The sequence below is a fragment of the Ixodes scapularis genome, unplaced genomic scaffold (assembly GCF_016920785.2).
Source record: "Ixodes scapularis isolate PalLabHiFi unplaced genomic scaffold, ASM1692078v2 PGA_scaffold3__209_contigs__length_174095766, whole genome shotgun sequence".
Taxonomy (NCBI): domain Eukaryota; kingdom Metazoa; phylum Arthropoda; class Arachnida; order Ixodida; family Ixodidae; genus Ixodes; species Ixodes scapularis.
This window is the reverse complement of record NW_024609868.1, coordinates 75,954,264-75,975,199: the sequence shown is the minus strand read 5'-3', so window position 1 is coordinate 75,975,199 and position 20,936 is coordinate 75,954,264. Positions and strand designations below refer to the sequence as shown.

Sequence of the window (20,936 nt, the reverse complement as noted above, 5' to 3'; positions counted from 1 at the left end):
CTAAATGGTGGGACCGTGAAAAGCCCGGACCGTTTCAACAGTGCGTTCATCCTTGTCCCCCTGTGAGTGCGCGCTGTGTGATCAGACGACGCGCCAAAGACTTTGACACTGAACTGACTGCAATCTGGACAAAGCGAAAACTGGCTCAGAATCGCATCAACCTATTGTCTCGAAATGTGCTACGTCGAAAGATGACTATCCCTATCCCAGGTGTTCATCACTGTTTTTCTGTGAGCTGCGCCGTGTAGTATTGAAAAGGTACTGCGTCGTCTATCCGTAAACCAGACGGAATTTGGCGGTGTTCAATTCGTTTTAAAGTTTATATTTCTATTAACTTTGAGTGTATTTTATGTTAATTAGGAGTATGAGACATTTGGTCAACACATTTTGATATATTTTATCCAATGAACATGTTTAGGCTACAACATGAAATATTACTTCCCTTCTCTGGTTACGTGTAGCATCTCGAGTTTAAAATTCCGAACTTTATATGTAATTGTCATATTTTCTTATGTCAAACAGATATGCAGTGCATATACATATGTGCGATTTGGTATCTGACGCTTAGGAAGTACGGTCTATTTTGTGCACATACGGGCTCTTTCGTAAAATAACGAGCATTTCGTGGCGTGTAAGGACGAGCATTTCGTGGCGTGTAAGGCTTCAAATGCGTTAGTCATGTGTTTAGGTTTCATTTCTATTTGCAGTGATTCATGCCAGGTTACTTAGACTTTTCCCTCGTGACTTAAGTTTGTCCGTGAGTTTAGATGTTACGTACTTCTCCGTCAATACATAAGGCGAAGCTCACACACCTTTCAAATCACCCGAGTGCCAAGTAAATAAATATTGTAAGGTTAAATATCGTTACTTCACTTGCTTTTACGCTCAGATATTGGGGTAAGTACTAACATTAAATAGAAAACTTTACATTGGCCAAAATTCTGCTCAGCAAAGCGCCTGTGCGAAGTCCCGTTCAAAACGCTCATAGTACGAGATTCGAGTCTTAATAGCGGCCATACAAACAATATATTACAATTTATGTTGGTAGTTCCTGATAGACTACTATATTAACTAACTGTGAATAAAAAATGAAAAAAAAAAAATAAAAAGTGGGTTTTTTTAGAAAATCGATTCCAAACTTGCTAGTTTTTCGAAATATTCGTTTTTCAGGCACATGTAGCGCATTATATACTTGTGGCAAAATATTGAAATTATACTCAAAAGAGCATAATTGGTGCTTTACGGTGATATAAAGATCATAAAAAATATGTTGATTAGGCCACACAGCACAGGTTGCTGAACTTCGTCAAATATCGTCACAGAGAGGCGGTTTGACAAATAAAAAAAAAATCATTAAGAATGTTATGACCTAGACACTTTATTAGCATGAAAAAGCCTATGTCTAGAGTGTTCCCAAAAAGTTATATTGATGTAGCGTAAAAAGTAGGGAAAAGGGATGGAGTGAAATATGGCACCACCGATAGGCTGGAAAAACATCAATTTCCACCTTGACCGCTTCAACGGCCCATAACTTGAGAACAAAAAATCCGACGAAATAACCGTTTGCGTGTTCTTTTATTATAGGAATTGCCCCAAAACATATATTTTTTTCCGTCAAAATTAAAATTTCGACCCTAAATCCGTGCCTGAGTTGAGATGAAATCCCCCATATATATATATATATATATATATATATATATATATATATATATATACGGGGCATTTTTTTTTGTTTTTTTTTTTTAGCTGCAATAAATTTGCAGCTAAAAAGATAGAGTAAGCCCTGGGGAGGTGTTAATGGCCATGTTGGCCTCTAGAAAAAAGGTGAAATTAGGTAATTAGTTTAACTTTAATTTTTTCACCTGAGGGCACGTAATGTAATTAGAGAATTGAAGCTCAACCTCAATATGGTCCAGCCCTGCCACCAAAGTTTGATTAAAAAATTTGTGGCAGGTGCTATGTTTTAAACATTATATTGACAATTTTGCACTCTCATACAGTACACGTTACAATCTCTTTTTTAACCCTCAGATGCACCACCTTTTGTATACCTCATGTTACTTGTGAACTTTCCAAAGAAAAGCTTCGAAAGGATGAAAATCTGTACAAAACTGGCGCTTCCTTCGTAGGTTTTCAGAAATACAAAACACACAAAGACAGCTTTATTGTGAAGCCCGGGAGATACGATCATGCAGTAAAAGAAAATACAGAAGCAGAACAGTCAGCACACTGAGTGTTTCAAACCAGAACCCCAATATCTCAGGTCCTTACCAATACCCCACCCGTTTCTTTCTTTGTGAAGAATATTAGTGTCACCCATTCATTTTCATGCTATTTGATTGTGTTGTCCTTTCTTGGGGTGGCCAACGACTGGAAGGTAGTCAAGTGTTTAGCAGTGAAATAGCGGACTTCTCACCTCTCACCAAACTTGGGTGCCTAAGGATTCTAACAATGCGCACCTTTCACTGCGCATTGTGAAAACCCCGAATATTGTAGAAGTTTGAAGCGTTCTTCCTCGCTTTACTCTGGACTAGCCAAAAGAGATACAATTTTTTTTTTCGAAACCGATTAAAAGTTTGAAAAATAACTAGCCGAATCTCAAAGTTCGGCGTCGAACCAGAGGTTCGACAAAAGCTCGCCGCATTTTTAGAAATAGCCCAAAATAGCCACATAGCCAACCACAAAATAATGTAGCCCAATTTGGGTATATATAGCCCAATCTGGCAACACTGACTCTGATTAGAGACGCGGTGTGGAGACTCCAAAGGTAACTAGCCCTCGTATGTACCCACTATCCTTCCAGAAGTCAGCGCTGTGACGTCACTGCACCCGCTGCAGAAACTTGCTCGCCGTATGCCACGTTAAACACGGTAGCTCAGACGGGCTATTAGCGACGTGCGCGATCGAAAGCGTCGCGGTGGTCGGCCTTCCACAATTGGCCGAATGCTGACTATGATGTCAGCAAAGGAGTTCTCATGGATGGAAATAAGAGGAATGCGAGGACTGCAACTTTGACGGTGTTGGTTCAAGAACGCTCTGGTTTCAAGCTTCCGCCATGCTAATTACAAACCCCATCGAACTTGTTGTTCGTAAGGGAATGACGTCACTAAAGGTAACCATACGAGGGCGCCACCGAAACATCTCGCCACTAATAGGCACCGCACAGGCATACTGACACACCACTAGAACATGGAACCAGAACCACCAATAATATAACAGACCAGTACTAAATTTTTTTCCGGAGATTTATTGCAGAGCTGCATGCTCTCTTGTTTTAACATCAGTTACAGATGCATTGTTTGCTGCAGATGTGAAATGGAACTGTACACATGAAGGACATTGTTAAAACTAATGATGGGGTGATTTCCTGGTGCCAAACCTGAATATTAAGGAGTTTGTAAAGGTACTTTTCTTTTTTAGGGATTAAACATGAATGCATCTCTGTTGAAAAAAACCCAGCGTTGACATCTCCACTCTTGACTGACAAACATGAGTCATGACCATTCAAGGTCTGGGGGAAAACTGGCATAGTCGCCAAAATATGAACGATGCACCCCATTCAAAAGAGGACGACCATTTTTAACTTAGAATCGGTATTTCGCTAGTAGATACCTTACGATGCCCCTGAAATCAGAGCAGACTTCGTATTGACTAAACAAGTGCAGTGGGTAATAAAATCAGAACATCGTCTAATTACCCGCTCAAAAAAAGAAGAAGAAATCTGACTTAAATGGTGAAAGGTGGCAATAGAATGTCTTGTCAAATGTTTGGCTGAGAGACGATGCTGGGGAAGACTTAAACTTCATGCACATCCCATCAGTAGCTAAGAACAAAATGTCCACTTGTGTTAGTTTGCAGCTTTTTCCATTTTCTTCTTCTGCAATCCGGCCATTTTCTTGACCGCCTGCCTCTTTGCATCAAACTTTGCCTTTGAAGTTTTGTGTTGGAGGCCACCTTGCTTAGGAGACTTCTGTCCACCTTGCTTCTCAAATTTCTTTGTGGGCTTTCCTTGCTTCCCATCAGGCTTTCCCGATTTTGAAAATTTCTTGTCACCTCCCTTCTTGCCTGACCCTGATGACTTCCTCTTCTTTCTCTTCTGAATCTTGGCTGTTGGAAAATTCACACCATCAGCTGCATGCAAATTCAGCCCCATGCAAAGTAATGTGGGAAACTGCCCCTTCTGAGTATTAGTTAGGAAATGTTTTCAATATTAATTAAAAATTGATCCAGTTTTTTTTTTTTTTTTAACGATGTTAGCAGCAGGAAAAGTCACATTTTAGAGTACCTTTGTACAACGAAATAACTTTTTGGAACAGATCAAAGGTAGTTAGAACTTAATGTTGCAAGAGTTGACTGCTGGTTTCTGCATAAGTTAACTTTTTGCAAGCAGATATACTCTGACCACCTTAATGGTCATTCCGGTCAGGACCTATTTGGTACGCATGGGCGCCGGAAAAGTAGAATTATTTCGGCGTACAAAGGTAACGTCTCACACTGAATGTAAGGACAGGAAAGTCCGGGAGATTGTTTGTGTACAAACTCCGGAACAATGTTTGTGGTGGAACGGCTCCGTGGCCGCTGTCTTGCGTAGTGTCTTCATATTCATCACTACTTTCACTCAAGTCACAGAGGTCGCCTCTCCATCATCTGATGGAGGGATATAGTCGTCCTCTTCAATGAAATCGTCGTCACTTTCAATAACATCATGCAGAGTTACATAAAACAAGCGTGGCTGGAACGTAGCTGTAACCATTGTGCCAGCGAAGCTAAAACTAGCGCGCTCCTCCGTTGCGCAAAAAAAAAAAAACATACGACACGAAACATGTCTTTTGTTTTTTTTCTTTATGACTAGTCCTGCCCTCTATGAGAAAAAACTCAAACCCTTTCAAAAGTGATGCGAATGAAGTGTTTTCAAAGAGATGGCGCCACCAATCCAGCAAAAAGAGCGAAGGAGCATGCTTAAAGGGGCGGTGCAACGATTTGCGGACTTTGGCTAATTAATTGCGGGAATTGATCCCGGCCACATATAAAACGAAGTACCGAAAACTATTCTTTCCTGCTTGCCCTAGTTTTCATTAAAAAAAATAAAAGAAATTGGTATCTCTGGCACCCCTCAACTCAACATTGAAGCGGCACCAGCTTCGCCTGTGACGTCATTCGGAGTGGCGTTGGTTTCCGGTTCGGTTCTTCTGGCTTCCGTTTCCCCAGCGCTCGCCGGCTCGCCAGGCTCGCCGCTCTCCCGCTCTCCCGCCGATTCCCGACCAACAAGGCGGCATGGGAGGACGGCCTGAGCGACGTCGAGCGCAAGATGCTTGCGAAGCGGCGGGCAGTCGAAGTCGAAGTCGAGGTCGAGACACCAGGAACAATAACGATACCACGATACTATGGACCACGACCAACGCACTTTGTCGAGCGAGGGAAAGACAAAACGTCCGGGTTGCTTGTGTAGCCACCGTAGGCGCCTCGGGCGTCGACGGATGTCGGCGACGGCAGGTTTTGTTGACTTGCGGTAGATGGCGCCAAAAATAATTCATACCCTTTTAGCGGCAATATTAGGCTTTTGAAGCGTTTCTGCGTGCCTAAACAACAAGATTTTTTAAACTTAACCTTAAATCAAGCTTACAATTGCCTAACACTATCACTTACAAAAACCACTCCGAATGATGTCACACCACAGGTTCCATTTGCGGCCACCATGTGGCCGCAGGTTGGGAAAAAAAGTGTTTTTTATTTTGCGATTACGCAGCGAAATAGAGGTATTTTGGGGAATGGTGGCACTTTTTCTCTTACTTATGCCAAAGTAAACAATATAAAAAATACAAGCTGCACATTCGTTCAGTGTTAAAATCATTGCACCGCCCCTTTAAAAGGATGCGGGAACACGTGCCGGGCGACGCCTGACACCCGACCGGAAGCGCGTTTCTCCGATGTCCGGCCTGGCCCGACACATGACCGCAAAGGTTTAAAGGAGCAGTGCAACAATTTCAGTGTTTTGCTTAAATAACTGCGAAGTTGGTGTCTCAACTTTTCTGAATTAAGGAACAAAAAAACCGCTTTTGCCTGCATGTCCTAGTTTTTATTTTAAAATTGAGGTTTTCGGCATCTCTCAACTCGGTCACCATCTTCCGAGTCCCATGCGCTGCGACGTCAATGGGGGTTCCGGTCAAGTTCTCTCTTTAGAGCCATCAGTGAGCAGCAAGATCTCATCCGCTCGTCACCGCGTAACCACGGGCTGGCGCAGCGCAAACAATATGGTGAAAAGAGGAAAGTCCCATCTGGGTCCGGCCATCCCCGTCCCCCTCCGGCTTCTGGTGGCTGCTCGCGGTTGGAAATAAAGCTGACGGTTTTGTGGGCCTAGGATAGATGGCGCCACTATAACTCCGCATAATAAAAGCTTCGCCGATGATACCAGGTTTTGGCGCATTTATATTTACGTTGGAACAACAAGATTCATAGAAAAGTTACCTTTTATCGAGCAGGTATTCGCACAACTTGCTATCTCTCTACTAGACCCCCATTGACGTCATGCCGCGTGGTTCTCATGGCCGCCGCTCGCGGCTGCAGGTCGGGAAATATTCTCATTTTTGCCTTGTGATTACGCGGTGGAATCGCAACATTTCTATGAAAGAAGGTGTGTTTTGTGCGTTTTCTGTCCTTAGTGACAAGATAAACAATGTCAAAAGTAGAAGATGCAAATTCTTTTAACATTAAAATCGTTGCACAGCTCCTTTAAGAAAAGAACACATACATATGCTCTTAAAGGGCAACTCCGCTTCATTTTTGATATTTAAAAAACTATGTAGCCCTCTTCAGTATCATATAGGAAGACCCCATGTCAGATATTACGATCTAATTCTGTCTATATATTTAATAAACTGGCCAGCACACCTTCAAGTGAGCCAAGACGCCGAAATCTGCCAACTCTAGCGTGCGACGTGAGGCGCAATCGTCAGCTAATTCAATGCGACGGAGTTGGAGCGGCCAACATTGAGCCACTACGTCAGAGGCATGACCAAGTCATTCTCACGTTTTGTTTGTTTTTACTTCTCAGAGCGAAATTGATTGATGACGTCATGAGTTTCTCCTCCCGGTGTTGGCTGAACGGCATCCACGTGATCTCCGTAAGTTCCGTAACACGGATGCGTTAGTTTGCGCTGCCCTGCGTGCTTATCGGTCTGTTTCTCCGCTCCCCTTCTCCTCTTTCGTCTTCTCCCCTTCCCCTCTCCCCCGGGCCATCACCGTCCACGCCATGCGAAGCGACCTGCCTGCGTCGCGTGTCCTGTCCCTCGCCCCGCCGAACGTCACAAGACCACATGGTTCGACGTGACGTGGCCATAACTCTGACGACACGAGACCAATGTTGCCTGACGCAACCAAAATTTCGGTTTCGGTATCAGCTGATGTTTAAATTAGGATTACACAAATAATGTTTCACATTTTGCGAATCCAAAGACGTAGAGCTGTTTAGTAGTGCTTTGTGAAATGGAATCACATCTAAGCCTAAATTTTTCGGAATTGAGCGAAGTTGCCCTTTAATGAACTCCAAAAACTGACAACCATCCCTATGTGCCTTGTAAAAAATACAGGATGTTCCTTCGTGGTTGAGTCACACCTTAGCTTTGACTTGCAGGGCAAATGACAGTATCCACTATTACAAGTCAATTTATGAGCAATTTATACAGTAAGATTTCTCTAAATTTTACATTAAAATAACTGGTTCTTTATAGTGCAATCAAGGAAAGTTTTCATGCAGAACGTACATAACAAAAGCTGCATCTGCTTTCATTGATGGTAATGTCTATGAAGAAAGCACTATCAATGTTTATCTTGTCTTGAGAGACATTGTGAAGCAGTCTTTTAGAGCAGACTTGAGGGAGGAAAAGAAAGTTTTGAACAGTGGGGTCTTACGTTTGAAGTGATAGGCGAACTTGAGAGGATGTCCCTCCAGTTTGTGACACGACTCATTCCTTACAGCAGCCAGAAGGTCGGCTTTACTGTCAAACTTGACCCACGTAAAGCTGCAAAGAAACGAATGGTGAAGAATCCTTCAAGTTACGAAAGATGTTTGCATAATGTTGGAATAATAGCAACAAGACTGCCTAGATTTCTCCATTTGCCAACAAGGTACATTAGATCCCTGTATGTGCAATGATTCAGTAATTCAATTGACCTTCAAAGTATGACAGAGTTTGCCATTTTTGCAAATCTGCAAGAAGGACAAACAGAAGAGCCACTGGACAAAGTCACCGATTCAAAGAACACACCACGTCCGACCACAGCTCTCTCGTACATACAGGAAACAGAGTGAGGCAGACTCACAAGGACATGGTTGCCACCTTGACTGCCGTGGGGAACAGCTTGGCCACCTTGTCCTGAGGGCAGCCCTCTGGAAGACCGTAGACAGCCAGCTCCGAGTGGCACTCGGACCAGTTGGTGGGAAGACCGCCCTCCCGCTTGGCACCTCGGTAGCCCACACGCAGCTTCTGGCCATTCAGCTGGGCCCCCTGGAGGCGCTTGTAGTTCTTGTCTGCTATTGCCTCACTCTTGAACTTGGCAAACATGAAGCCCCTGCATGCAAGCAACGCGAGGTCTACAAACGACGGTTGGTCCCCGAGTTGCAGAGTTAAGCACGTTGTGGGCTTAGTTCTGCAGTACACTTGGTTTGTACAAGCCCTTGTGCAAGGAAGGTGCAATCAGTGATACGAGTGGCCTAAGCCATTTTGGAGCACCTTTCGGAGCAGCCAAAATAGTGTTTTGGAGCAGCAAACGTGGCCTTTAAAGCAACCAAACCAGTGTTTTGGAGCAGCAAAAGGGGATTTTGGAGCAGATATTCTTAGAAAGATAAAAATATTTGATTTAAGTGCTGGACAAACAAAGGGCACTTTGTGTTGTGTCGCGTTCTGATGTGCCGTGTTGTGACAGAACTCGCTGCTCGTGTTTTTACTGCCGAGACATCCCACAAGTGTACAGTGCTGTAGGCACTGCCGAGCAATTCCGAAAAACCATTAGCCACCGTTTTACTGGTTCCTGGTGTGCCAGATTTTCGTCAAAAGTAAGCAAACATAATACAATGCATTGCAAGGATCGCGGCTTGCAGCTGCGCGCGCTTCCTTGCGCAAGCGGAGGACAACGGCTGTTCGATCGAATCCAAAACTATGCAACTCTGCTCCGTTGCCACCTGATTCCCTAAATTGTATGCAAAATATAACTGTCAAGCATATGACAAAAAAAGACCAGCGGCGCGTGCTTGCCAGGCCCGCAAACAATGTAGCACAAGCTAAACACACACAAAAAAAAGAACCTGATCGCATTGATGCAAGACATCGCGAACCACAATCAAAATGTTCTTGGAGCACTTTGTGCAACGACTGAACTTGAGACAAACAAGCACGCTGTGCAGGTTCAGCGTGCAGACATTGCTTTTTTTGCTTTAGCTCACTTCTCTTCACCAACTTTTTTTTCGCGGCAGATTTTTCACGTACCGGGGTACCTCCCGAAAGAAAGCCCACCGAAAGAAACATAGGTAATCAATACTTCGACACAACAGTCTATGAGTTAAAGAGGGATTTTTTTTAGTAACGTATGATTAAAACAAAAAAAGGAATGTCGATGAAAATGCGGCGGTACTTAGTTTCATTTAAAAAAGCGCCATATCTGCAGCGATGTGGGGACGGCAAGACCCAACGTTGCGCGACCACAGTGACTGAAAGGCAGGGACCAAATATAGTTTTCCCACGGCCGTTGCGTTCAGGAGCGAGTGTTTCAGCTCACAAAGTAACTTTTGCCACGCAAAAACGTGGTTTAGTTCCACAGCATGACGGCATGGCTGGTACCGGCATGATAGCGTCAGAGCGTCCGCACACAACCGCGTCTACCGTTGAAAAAAAAAAAAAAAAAAAGATGCGAGACAAGACCCATTACACAACGAAAACACGAGACCGAGGAAAACCATGCAAGACCGGATGGACAATTGATGCAGGGTACTTTGTGTCAGGCGGCTGCCTGCGCCACATAACCCACGCATGCTCAATTACGATACTCAGTTTAGTTTCGGTTTTGAAAGGCGACCGAAATTGGTTTTTTGGCGCAGGTTTGGAGCAGATTACCCATATTTTGGCAAAAAATAGGATGTAGCAGGGATAGCCCCTTGGTACAGATTGGCGCAGCAATCAATCACTGTGCATTGGAAAGTCAGATGCTTGTGCCCATTCCTCCCACAATGCTGTGAAATCTTGTAAGATTATGCATAGATGTCAGCAATTGTGATACAAGTGAACTACAAAAAGGCAGCTCATGAGTTATCTTCCTAAAAGTAGAAGGCTGCTCACACCTTTTCAAAACAATGGACAGATCTAGCCAGTTTCAATATACTACCGCACAATGCATAGAGAGAACTTGAGTCTCTCTGCACTTGAAACAACCTCACGGCTCATACACTGCGGCATGCGTCCTGTGAACCAGACATGTACAAGTTACTAAAGAAAAGGTAATTAAGTTACTGAGTATCAGCCTCAAAGGTAATTGAGTAGTGTAGAAATTACTCAAATGGAAAGTAATTGAGTAAATTACTATTCGAAAAACTAGTGAATTACTTTTGAAGTTGCTTTTATATTTTTTTTATGCTAACAAGGAAGTAAATTGGTTTCAATCTCCTAGTGAAATTCTCCTAGCCGAATATAAAGTGGCTTGTGTTTTCACAGAAATGCTTTATTAGCTGGTTCTGCTTCTGCATGCCTAATTGTTTTGTATTTCATTTTCTTTTTGGTCAATGATGTACTGCAGATGTATCATTCCTCCTTTGAGGTTTAGCACTGCCCGAGCTTGATTCTGCGGACTGTTATAGTCGGTTACAAGTCAAGAAGTTAGGACAAGCTCCTCCCACAAGCGTGATGCGCCGGTTTCAAATTTCTCCGCAGTCGAAAAAGGAGTTCACTGGAAACGATCCTTGTTCCGCTTCAATGGATAGATATTGGCTAGAGTGATGCCAACTTGCCTCCGATCCCACTGTTTAAGAAAGCGACCTTTGTATTCATCGGAGGGGGAATGGAGCCCCTAAAAGCAGCCTTTCTATCCATCGGAGGGGGAACCTCTAATCTCCCTCTCGTGGCTTCAACAATGCTAAGTCAAAGTCGAAAGATAAAGCAGATATGTACAGGAAGGCAAGACCCTCCTCGCGCACTGGCCGCAACGTCACGGAAACGATGGGACGCTATTGGATGCGGAGGGGGCGGAGGGATATACAATTCCCTTTGAGGGGCATTTGCCGCTACCTTGTTGACTTGTAACCTACTATAGCTTGTTTACAGTGTTGCGTAAAGTGAGTCTAAAAACTACTTGAAAGTACAAAGTAAATAAGTAGTTATGTACGTCAAGGAAAGTAGTAAGTACATGGATGCAATGCATTTGAAGTACAGTACTATAAATACAATGTGCTTTCAAAGAAAAGTAGAAGTATTTTCTAACACCATCTTTCAGAATGCCCTTTCATCCCCTATAGAGCGTTTCTTTTAAACCGGTATGCATTGCTCCAGAGGAAATCAGAGGTGCATCAGTTCTTTTTCGGAAATGGCGGCAAGTAATGTGAGTCACCACAGAGTACTTGTTTTATTCTCGCTGGCAAACTATTTAATACTATCAACTTTTAAGGCCTTTAGTTGTATCGGTCTTATAGCCTCCATTACTTCACTCAGAGCAATGACCAGATGACGTCTCAAAAGGCAGTGCAAACTATACAGGAGCAACGGCTGAGCTTCAGAGCGGGTGCTGCAATTTGCTACCTCCTTTGAGTAAGAATGCAGTGTGAACACCTCCTGTAGTGGGCAAGAGTCACTACATCGGGGAGAAGCAGGCACATGCCCTTTTTATAAATGCTTCAAGTCTCCTTGAGCTTCGGGACAAATCGAAACCCGTCTTCGGCGCTGATCCCGCAGTTACCCGGCCTCATTTACAACGTGTGTCTGCTCCACAAGCTTCGTAGAAGGGTTGTTGCAGTTGGGGGCTCGCGAAAATTTTAGGGAGCTTCGGACCGCTCAAACTACTCTCCCTCCCCCGCCCTTTTGCCTACACCACAAGTTTCACCCTCTTTGTAAACATCAGCTGATCTTCCAACATCTGCTTTTGTGCAGGAACATTTGTTTATAAGCAAAGCCACCACTAAGTAATTTTTAATTTGAGTTAAAAGTTACTCAGAAAAAGTAATTCAAGCAAACTACTAATTACCAAAATCAAAATGTAATTGAAATTTGCTAAACTACTTAAAAAAGTAGTTAAACTACAGTAATTTTGAGTAGATTAGTTGAACTATGTACAAGTCTGCTGTGAACCAAAGTTATGGTGGCGTCATGCATACGAAAATTGTGTGGCAAGATCGTAAATATAAATTTCTTCCTCTTCAACACCCCGTGATTTCATGAGGAAAATTGTCTCTATGGCTTCTGGCTCGCGGGGCGACTAGTAGTCGCCCCGCCCCAGACGCATTAAGGTGGTCTGTCACTACCCGGCGGATCGGAAGAGTGAAGCCACCTCCTGACCCCTGCCTCCCCTTCTGGCCAAGGTATGGTGCTTTGGCACCCCGTTGGCCAGAGCCATATATTGGGAGAGTTTGGCATTTATGACTTCACCGCCGTAATGTTCCCCACCCAAGTGAGCCAATCAGCGCAAGAGGCACAAGAGCACGCGCATGAATACACAGCTGTTCCCAGCTGTGCGGGGAAGGCCGCCATTTTCATTCATTCGCCCGGTGGAATGCATAAGATTGGCATCCAAATTTCTTTGGCTTTGGCAAGAAAATGATATAGTAGTATTCCTCATTGGGTGAAAAAAACTAACAATTCAAGCTTTCTCACGTATGACTGCAAACTTTTATTCAGATGAAAAAGAAGTTGGCCCATAGCAGGCGACGCATAGCTTCACCAGTGCTCTGCGCCAAAAGCGTGTTGCACAAAAATGGTGGCTGTTCCCTCTTTGCTTCCGCCTTCCTCTTTCGGCGCTCTCCCCCTTTCTCTTTCCTAGCGCCTTTATCACCCCGCCACTGGCCTGACTCTCCCAATAAACCTTTTGCGAAATCCCCCAAGCGCCCTGGCCCACACGCGAGGGATTGTGAAAGAGACTGTCCCTCGCCTGGCCGCTCTGCCTTGTCGCTTGCCTCCTCTTAATCCTCTGTGTTTCAATTCCATTACCTATTTTTATCCATTCAACTGTATTTTTTTATTGCTTCTAAGTGTTTCTATTCTCTTCTGTGCGATATTTATTGAATATATATATATATATATATATATATATATATATATATATATATATATATATATATATATATATATATATATATATATATGTATATATATATATATATATATACACACAACACGGGCACTTCACACCACTGTACGTGGTCTCCGAGGAGTATATAAACGAACATATGCAGATGAATGAACAGTACTTAATCCAATGAATCAAAGGTTTAAAGTTTTGAGCAACCCGCCGAAAGTCGAAATCCTGGCTCCGCCGTTATTTTGGCTTTCGGCAGGTTCCTGAAAACTGTAAATATCTGATTCATTGGATTAAATACGGTTCACTCATCTGAATGTGTTTGTTTATATTGTGTGTGTGTCTGTGTATACATGTAGTATTTGTCTTTATTTTGCCTTTTTCGACGGGAGTGCCAACAGGACAACACGCCACTTCGCGCGTCGTTCCCCGGGTGAGGACTACCGTTGCTACTGATTCGTATCGCGCTGTTAACTGTTAACTCAATATCGAAGCAGCAGACTACGATTAATAGAGTTATCGTACTCGAAGCAATAAGCAGGAGCAAAGTTAAAATATGCCGAGCAGATCCACCGCTCGTGAGAGAGCTGCTGGCTGGCAAGGTTTCAGATCGGACCGCGTTACAGTTTTATCAAATCACAATTTATCTTGCGGAAATGCAGTTCCAACTTCTAACGATGAAGTACTAAAAGGAATCTTTTGGCGATTTGTTTTCAACTGGCCGACGTCCAGATCCCGGGCCGCAGAGCCTCAGGCAATCTAACGCTTAGCGACTCGACGTCACCTCGGCCGACTTGCTTAACAGCTTACGGTTGAAGAATAACAATCCAGTTGCAGGTGGTGTAGTCCTTGGAATCCGACCCCCCAGTTTTTATGCGCGCTTCAGACTCGGGATACATGTGGAGAATAAACAAAACAAAGGATTGCAAGCCCGACCAAGCTAAACACCCTCATTGTTGCCAATCAAGTCTATAGAAACCGAATCCAAGACAAAATAAAAATTCTTTGGTGCACGTTTTGAGATTTGGTGCATAATGGCGCAGACAATCTAGTCTGGTGCGAAATGGCACAGCAGTTCCACTTGGTTATGCCAGCATAACCAAACTGACTGGCAAGATCAGTCCATTCTATACTTTTAGGAACGGGGTAAAGAAAGAACAGGGCACTTTCCTCTTAATAGTGCTACATACTCCTCTTCAAAACACCTCCTGGGTACTTCCACAAATAAGGGCAACCTTGCTCTGCACTTTTGCTGCTCGAACTGGAAGTTCATAATAGATGCTCAAACTAAGTTCATAATTCCATAAGTGAAAAATAAGTGCATAGCCTCTTCAAGATTGGAGTTTGCAGAACTAATTCCCTTTCAATGTATGTACAACCCTAAATGCTTTCTATACTTCAATCCAAATCCCCAAGAATGCCCCTTACTTGGTTTCAAAGCATCTATAAAATTGGCTGCAGTGAAAAGGCGTTAGTTTTAAGCAAAAAAATAATGCAGCTCACAATTTCGCGCCCGCCTTGACGTTTGTGCGCACGTCCACAATGTCTGGAGAGAGTGCCTTCACGTCTGCAGCTGTGCAGCCAGGGGGCAGGTCACCAATGTAAAGGAACAGCTTGTCGTACTCATCTGCGGGGAGAAGCAGTGCCATCCGGGTGGGCGTCTAGGCCGGGCATCACAACTCGTTGGTAAACAAAGAGAGTCCAAACCCTTACCTACATCCATGTAGACGGACTTTGGGATGCCATCTGGATTCAAGAAAAGGGGGCATGTTCACTACCATGTCTTCAATGCTACACAAGAGGCCGTTAGCTGAAAGCAAACTGTCTAAACTTGATTCGGTACGGCAAACTTCCAGCAGCCATCTTGGACTGGTCCTTAAGGTACATATCCAACAAGGATACGAGCGAAACTGGTCTCAATTTTTTTGGTGCAATGGAAATTTTGCAAGGGGACAAAACTTCTACCTGACGAGCAGAATACGTGTTGTAAGTCTTTAGGCATAATACATTGAAAGTGACTCCTGGCAAGATTCGAGGTGCGCACTTCGTAATTATGATTAAAAAAACTTATTGGGATGTATTGAAAAAAGTTTACTAGATAAAAGAATACTACCAAGTTAAAAAGATCCTTAAAAAGAAAAAAGATAAATTTTTACAAAAAGGTTAAATACCAAGTCCAAGACAACCACTACAGTACCGCTACCTAAAACTACTGTGGGGCAGTGTTCCAAGGAAGACATACACAGTGCTGGAGGGACATGTGCATTCACACACACCTAACGTTTATTAAAGAAAGAAAAAGAGAATAAACAAGTAGAAAAGCAACCTTGACAAGCCAATTAGCATGGATGCAGCAGTGGGGATGGCGCACAATGTTTGCGACCGGCGCATAAGCTTAATGTGATGACCGCTTAGAACCAGCACCTCCGAGCTTCTGCTTTTTGGATGTCTGCTCAGCGGGCTCTTCTCCTTTTCTCTTTGGCTGCTTGGCCGCCTTGCCACCGTCTTTCAACTGCGGCTTTCCCTTGGCCTTGGGAGCTTCGTCCTCTGCAATACCGTAACACAAGGGCGTGCCCTCCGTCAAGACATCTCCGGGCACAAACCAAATAAAAGCAGGGGTCCTGGCAAGAAAAAAAGTCAAATTTGTGGGTTTTACGTGCCAAACCTACAACGGGAATCTGGCACGCCCCAGCGGAGGACTGAGGATTAATTTCAACCACCTAAGGATCTTTTGACGTGCAACCGAAAGCTCGGTTACACGGCGCCTTCTCCGCTATAAGCCTCCGTCGTATTGCGGGCACCTTGATCGGGATTCGAACTTGCCACCTGGGGATCCGTAGGCCGGCGCTCTCACCTCAGAGCCACCGAGACCCTGGCAAGACTAAATGATGGGAAAGCGTTGCCATGATCTGATCCAGAGCACCCTAATAGAAGCCAGGAAGCTAAATTTAACTGCAGCTTTAATGCCACAGGGAGGATTTTCCAGTGATGCAGTTCACATGAACTGTGTGAAAATATGAAAAACCCACTCGGAATGCCGGGCCGAGACAGTGTCCGATTGTGCGAGGACAGTTCCACATTGCCCCAAGGGAAGCGAAATTCAATAAAGCAGCCAAATTATCTCGACGGGCACTGATAAAGCGCCTTTTCTTTTCCTGAAGCAGCATGGAATTGCCGAACATGCGAGCTGTCGTCTCGGCCACGCACTCAGAGTGGGTCTTTCAAATTGGTGGAGACTACTGTTTTTTTACACTGTCCTTCCCATCACTCTCAAGCTATCGATGACAAACAGAAATGAGCTTCTCAAAAAGCACAGAGGCACTCTTAGTTATCAATAAGGCTGCTCCATAGCCAGCATCAAAACCATGAATAGATCAAAAAAACAAAAACAGCTAAAAGGCAGGCCACTCACCACCATCCTCACTGTCATCTTCATCAAAGTCCTCATCATCCTCCTCGTCTTCGTCGTCGCTCTCCTCCTGGCCCGCTTTCTTCTTTGGGGGAGCTGGCTTCGGCTTGGACTTGTTCTTTGCGGCTACCAATTGGGGCACTGGAACGGCACGACCGTTGTATTCACCCCACTACGGCACTTAAGCACTCCTCCAAATACTAATCGTGGGTTAACAAGGGATCCCCAGACTGTACGGTACAAAAGGGGTCCCTATTGCCACTGTGCATGGATCTTATGTGTGTCATATTTAATGAAACAATACAAATGCAGTATGTTTTTTCCCCTCCTCCCCACAAATAATTGCACCTGCAGCAAAGGAATCTAAAACTTTGTGACTGCAACTAACAAGAAAAAACTTGGGCTGGTTAACAATAATCTTCCACTCAAAGAACAGGGTAATGCCCCAAACACGAGCGATGAAAACTGGTGTTGAACGCCAGTTCACAAAACAACCGTCACTGAGGCTGTGAACTACCTGGCGACGGCTATTTTCATCGCTCACGTATTTGGCACCCAGAGTTCGCTGGCGTTTTGTAAGGTCTCTTCAATAATAAATCCAAGCTAAACAATTTCCAGACGTAAGACTGCTTTGCATTCCCCTTCCGCAAGAACCAGTGCTCACCTTCATCGTCACTGCCCCCTTCACTGTCTTCATCACCCTCCTCGTCATCGAGGCTGTCTTCTTCGTCCAACTCGTCTTCATCATCCAAGTCCTCGTCGTCGAGCTCGGGGTCGTCTTCATCGGAACCTAGCTCAGCTGCTGGGACCTTGGCTGCTTTCGGCGTGACATTAACTGAAACCAAAACTTGAGGTGTTATAAACAGTTTTTGTATAAAACATTTCCAAGACATTCATCAACACCCCTCCCCCCTTTCTTCTATGTGGCTTGTGTGCCGTTCCAGGAGGTGTACTGTTACTAGGGTTGTCGTGAATTGGTCTAGGTTCAAGTTTGACCAGGTTCAACTTTTTAAAACTTATTGTGAAAAGTTTGACAAATGTTCGACTGCTATGTGCATGCCTGACAGGCTGGCCAGTTTGCTTCGGATTGGGTGGTGATGGCTAAGGAATGAATTAAGGGCAACACTGATTGGTTATTTCATTAATACAGTACAAAAATTAAGCTAGTCACTTCAGTGATAAGAATTAGTTCTTTATATTTGAAGCTTTTCATAAAATTAAAATAACCCTTTGCATAAAAAAAAAAAAGGAAGATTCTCCAAACCTAGGCCTGCTTGTATCAAGGTCTGGCCACACTGTTCACCAAGTCGAACCCGTCACAACTAAAGCCCCTCTATGTTTTTGCGCTTGTCGTGCAAGTAGCGTCACATGCGCGAGTGCACGAGGCCCATGTCTCGAGCGGCCCTTGGAAGCAAATGGCGGCGCAGCACTGAAATGAGCGGGCCTTGGAAGCGAATGGCGGCGGAGACCCTGCTCATGGCACGTGTCTCGCGCGCTTCCACAACAATGGTTGGCGGTACTTGTAAAAACGCTTCTATCAAGGGGCTTTAGTCACAACGGTATCTGGAACGCGTCTCTGACTGGTGTGTTTACCGGGTCCAAAAAAGTGGACCCTCGATTTCCGCCTGATGACGTCATAAAAGTGTCACGCTGTTGCCGGTCGCGAATCCGGCGGTGCCCCAATAGTTGTGGTGTAAGTGGCAGACGCCTGCTCTGCTGCAGGTCGCTCTCCAATGCGGCAGTTAACGGAAGCTAAAGCAGCCGGAAGTTGGGACGCCTGGAACGCCATGACGACAGCGACACGCGCGTTCGCCAGTGGTTTTTGCCAACATTTCTACGACCAACCGCCAGGATCGCAACATGCGACAGCATGACACTCCGGCTTCTGAGATGTCATTTGTTGCCACTTCAGGACCACTTTTGATGTATGGGCAGGGTAGGACGCTAAACACACCAGTCGGAGATGCGATCCAGGCACCATACCGCCACTTTAATGTGATCACTTTAAAAAGGGGGGTGGGGTTGTGTTATAATAAAATTTATACAAATTAAAAAAAAAAGGGGGGGATGACAAAATTTTAGGCTAGGTGGTGCAAGCTGCTGCCCGTTACAAAGGGCAGCAGCTTGCACCACCATTACCATCCATCCATCCGTCCATCGAATCTGGTTAAAAGTTGAAAGGTGCGTCGGACCAGTTGACCCCAAAAGTTTGACCTAAAAATCTGTTTTGAAAAAGTTCGCAACATCCCCAACTCTTACCTCTCGATAAAAGTGTTTGAAAAATGGTTCTGTTCTACGAAATCTTCAGATCTGTTAAAACTACCTCATTGGCAGTTTGTCCCAGTTTCCTTTTCCAGCCTACACTAAATTAAAAAAATAAAATGTGTGCGTGCGTTACGGGGGGGAGGGGGGGGGGGGGAAGGAGGCGATTGTGGAAATATAGGATGATCCACAATTAGGTGGAAATTGACATCTTAAGGCTCACAGGTATCAGCAGCACACACCTTGAAGGCAGGTGACAACCCTCCAATGACATTCAGATAGTGGTCCATTCAAACTATTTTTTAACGCCCAAACTAATAAGGGAGAGATACGTGACCTATCGCTAGAGTGACTCAATAAATTTGCGCGAAGAGTGCAGCTACTGAAAAATATTGGAACAAAAACGTTAGGCCTATTCTACTTATTCGGTATTGCACAACTTAAAGCGCAATGGCTGGAATAAAATGGCGGGACAAGAACTTGGCCTAGAGTAGCGGAGACGCATCCCAGCAAGAGGGCCAGAATTAAGATCAAACCGACAACGAATTCAAAAGTCGCAAATACCAGACAGCCACCGCCATCTATGAGCGACGGCGGTAACCAAACAACCGGCATGGCAACTTGCAACCGGCCTTTTCTTTTTCTTTTTTTTTTCTTGTGCTTCGGGCACAACGTATTTTGTAGTTAGAAAATTACAGGCAAAACTGTAGACGCGACATATCATCTTCGGGTGTCTTATCACCATTCACTTTAGGAAAGAACGTAATGCTGCGTCAAATACCTTAATCGTCTTTGTTCCCGTGTTTCACGGCCGGCATCTTCGACAATCCGCGCCACCATTACACTTGATTCCCGTGCTGTTGTTTGCATAACAAATAAAAGAAGCAGAGTCGTACCTTTCAAGTAGTCCTCCGTGTCCGATTCGACAGCGTCGTCATCGTTGGTTTTGGCCGGTTTGGGCAACTTTCTCGGCTTCCCTCCACCAACCTAGGAAAACGAGGCGCGTTCGGCGCGTTTAGTGAAGCGGTCATTTTCGACAATAATTATTGCCAACTCGTAGAGAAAAGTCCTAGAACTGAGATAAAACGCGAGAGTAATGGCGCATTACATTTGCTTCGGGTGCGAATCACCGAGCTTTCGTTCTCCCTCAGTTCTCGGTTAGCGCCCAAAATCAATGGATGCTCGCAAACAAAAAAAAAACGTGGTCTTGAAATGCCGGCGATTTATGACATGAAGAAGCTAAATAAAAATGTCAACTCACCTTGGTGGGCTTGGGCGGCGTTGCTTGATTCTTCTTCAGTTTCATTCTGAACAAAATTGACCGTTTCCGAAGGTATTAGCAGTTATTTCGAGTGTCAACCACGCGGCCGACAAGACGAGACAAGAGGAGCTAAAAAAGCGTCAACGCCAGCGAGAAGAAAACGCAAAGTACAAAGCCGAAAGCGTTTTCAGTGTCACCAGCGTGGCCAGACGCATTATTATCGCCGACATGAAAAACGTTTATCGGTTATCAGCCACACCACCTAGCGAACAGAAAGCACCTATTTCGCGGTGAAAACACAAAAATAAAGAATCTTACGGTTTTTTTTCATTTATTTTCTCAATAATTTGCATATTTAAATGTATACTTGTTATTTTTCATACCACCCTACTGATATATAGTATTTGAAGAATAGAGACTTGAAGTTGCTTTTGTTTTCGATTTGATCAGGAAGAACGAATAACCAACGTGGCGGAACTGTCACCATCACTAATCAATACTGCACCATACTGCACCACGGACATCTGACGGTACTTGCAAGAAAAACGCAAACACCTGCGAGCGCGAGCACCACGATTGCGAGCAAGGCGACTGGCCGCCGCCATGACTTTGCTTGTGGGAACTGTGGGAAGGCCCGTGCCATTTCTAGCTTGCCAAAGCTATGATCACGCGCAGGCTGCACGTATTTACGCGCATGGGGCACCAGTTGGTGCACATCCATGTACTAATTCAACAAGT

At 44.5% G+C, this 20,936-nt stretch overlaps 1 protein-coding gene across 1 annotated transcript; it reads right to left on the bottom strand.

Moving 5' to 3' along the window:
- Positions 1-3,227: 3,227 nt before the first annotated feature.
- Positions 3,228-20,446, bottom strand: LOC8033461 (nucleolin). Its single transcript, XM_029967848.4, has 10 exons — positions 20,199-20,446; positions 19,834-19,924; positions 17,340-17,510; positions 16,679-16,816; positions 15,691-15,813; positions 14,980-15,012; positions 14,770-14,893; positions 8,320-8,568; positions 7,909-8,018; positions 3,228-4,107 (listed from the first exon to the last, which is right to left on the bottom strand). Exons 1-10 carry the CDS (start codon positions 20,241-20,243, stop codon positions 3,848-3,850), a joined length of 1,344 nt encoding a protein of 447 aa, XP_029823708.3. The 5' UTR covers positions 20,244-20,446; the 3' UTR covers positions 3,228-3,847.
- Between the last annotated feature and the right edge of the window lie 490 nt (positions 20,447-20,936).

Bases quoted from the DNA above. Each gene is read 5' to 3' on its own strand.
- LOC8033461 (XM_029967848.4), bottom strand. From the start codon at position 20,243: ATGAAACTGAAGAAGAATCAAGCAACGCCGCCCAAGCCCACCAAG. The intron at 15,814-16,678 runs GTGAGTGGCCTG...ACGGTATTGCAG, and splicing joins AGATGACAGTGAGGATGGTG to AGGACGAAGCTCCCAAGGCC. The intron at 8,569-14,769 runs GTGAGCTGCATT...GCTTGCATGCAG, and splicing joins GTCAAGGCGGGCGCGAAATT to GGGCTTCATGTTTGCCAAGT.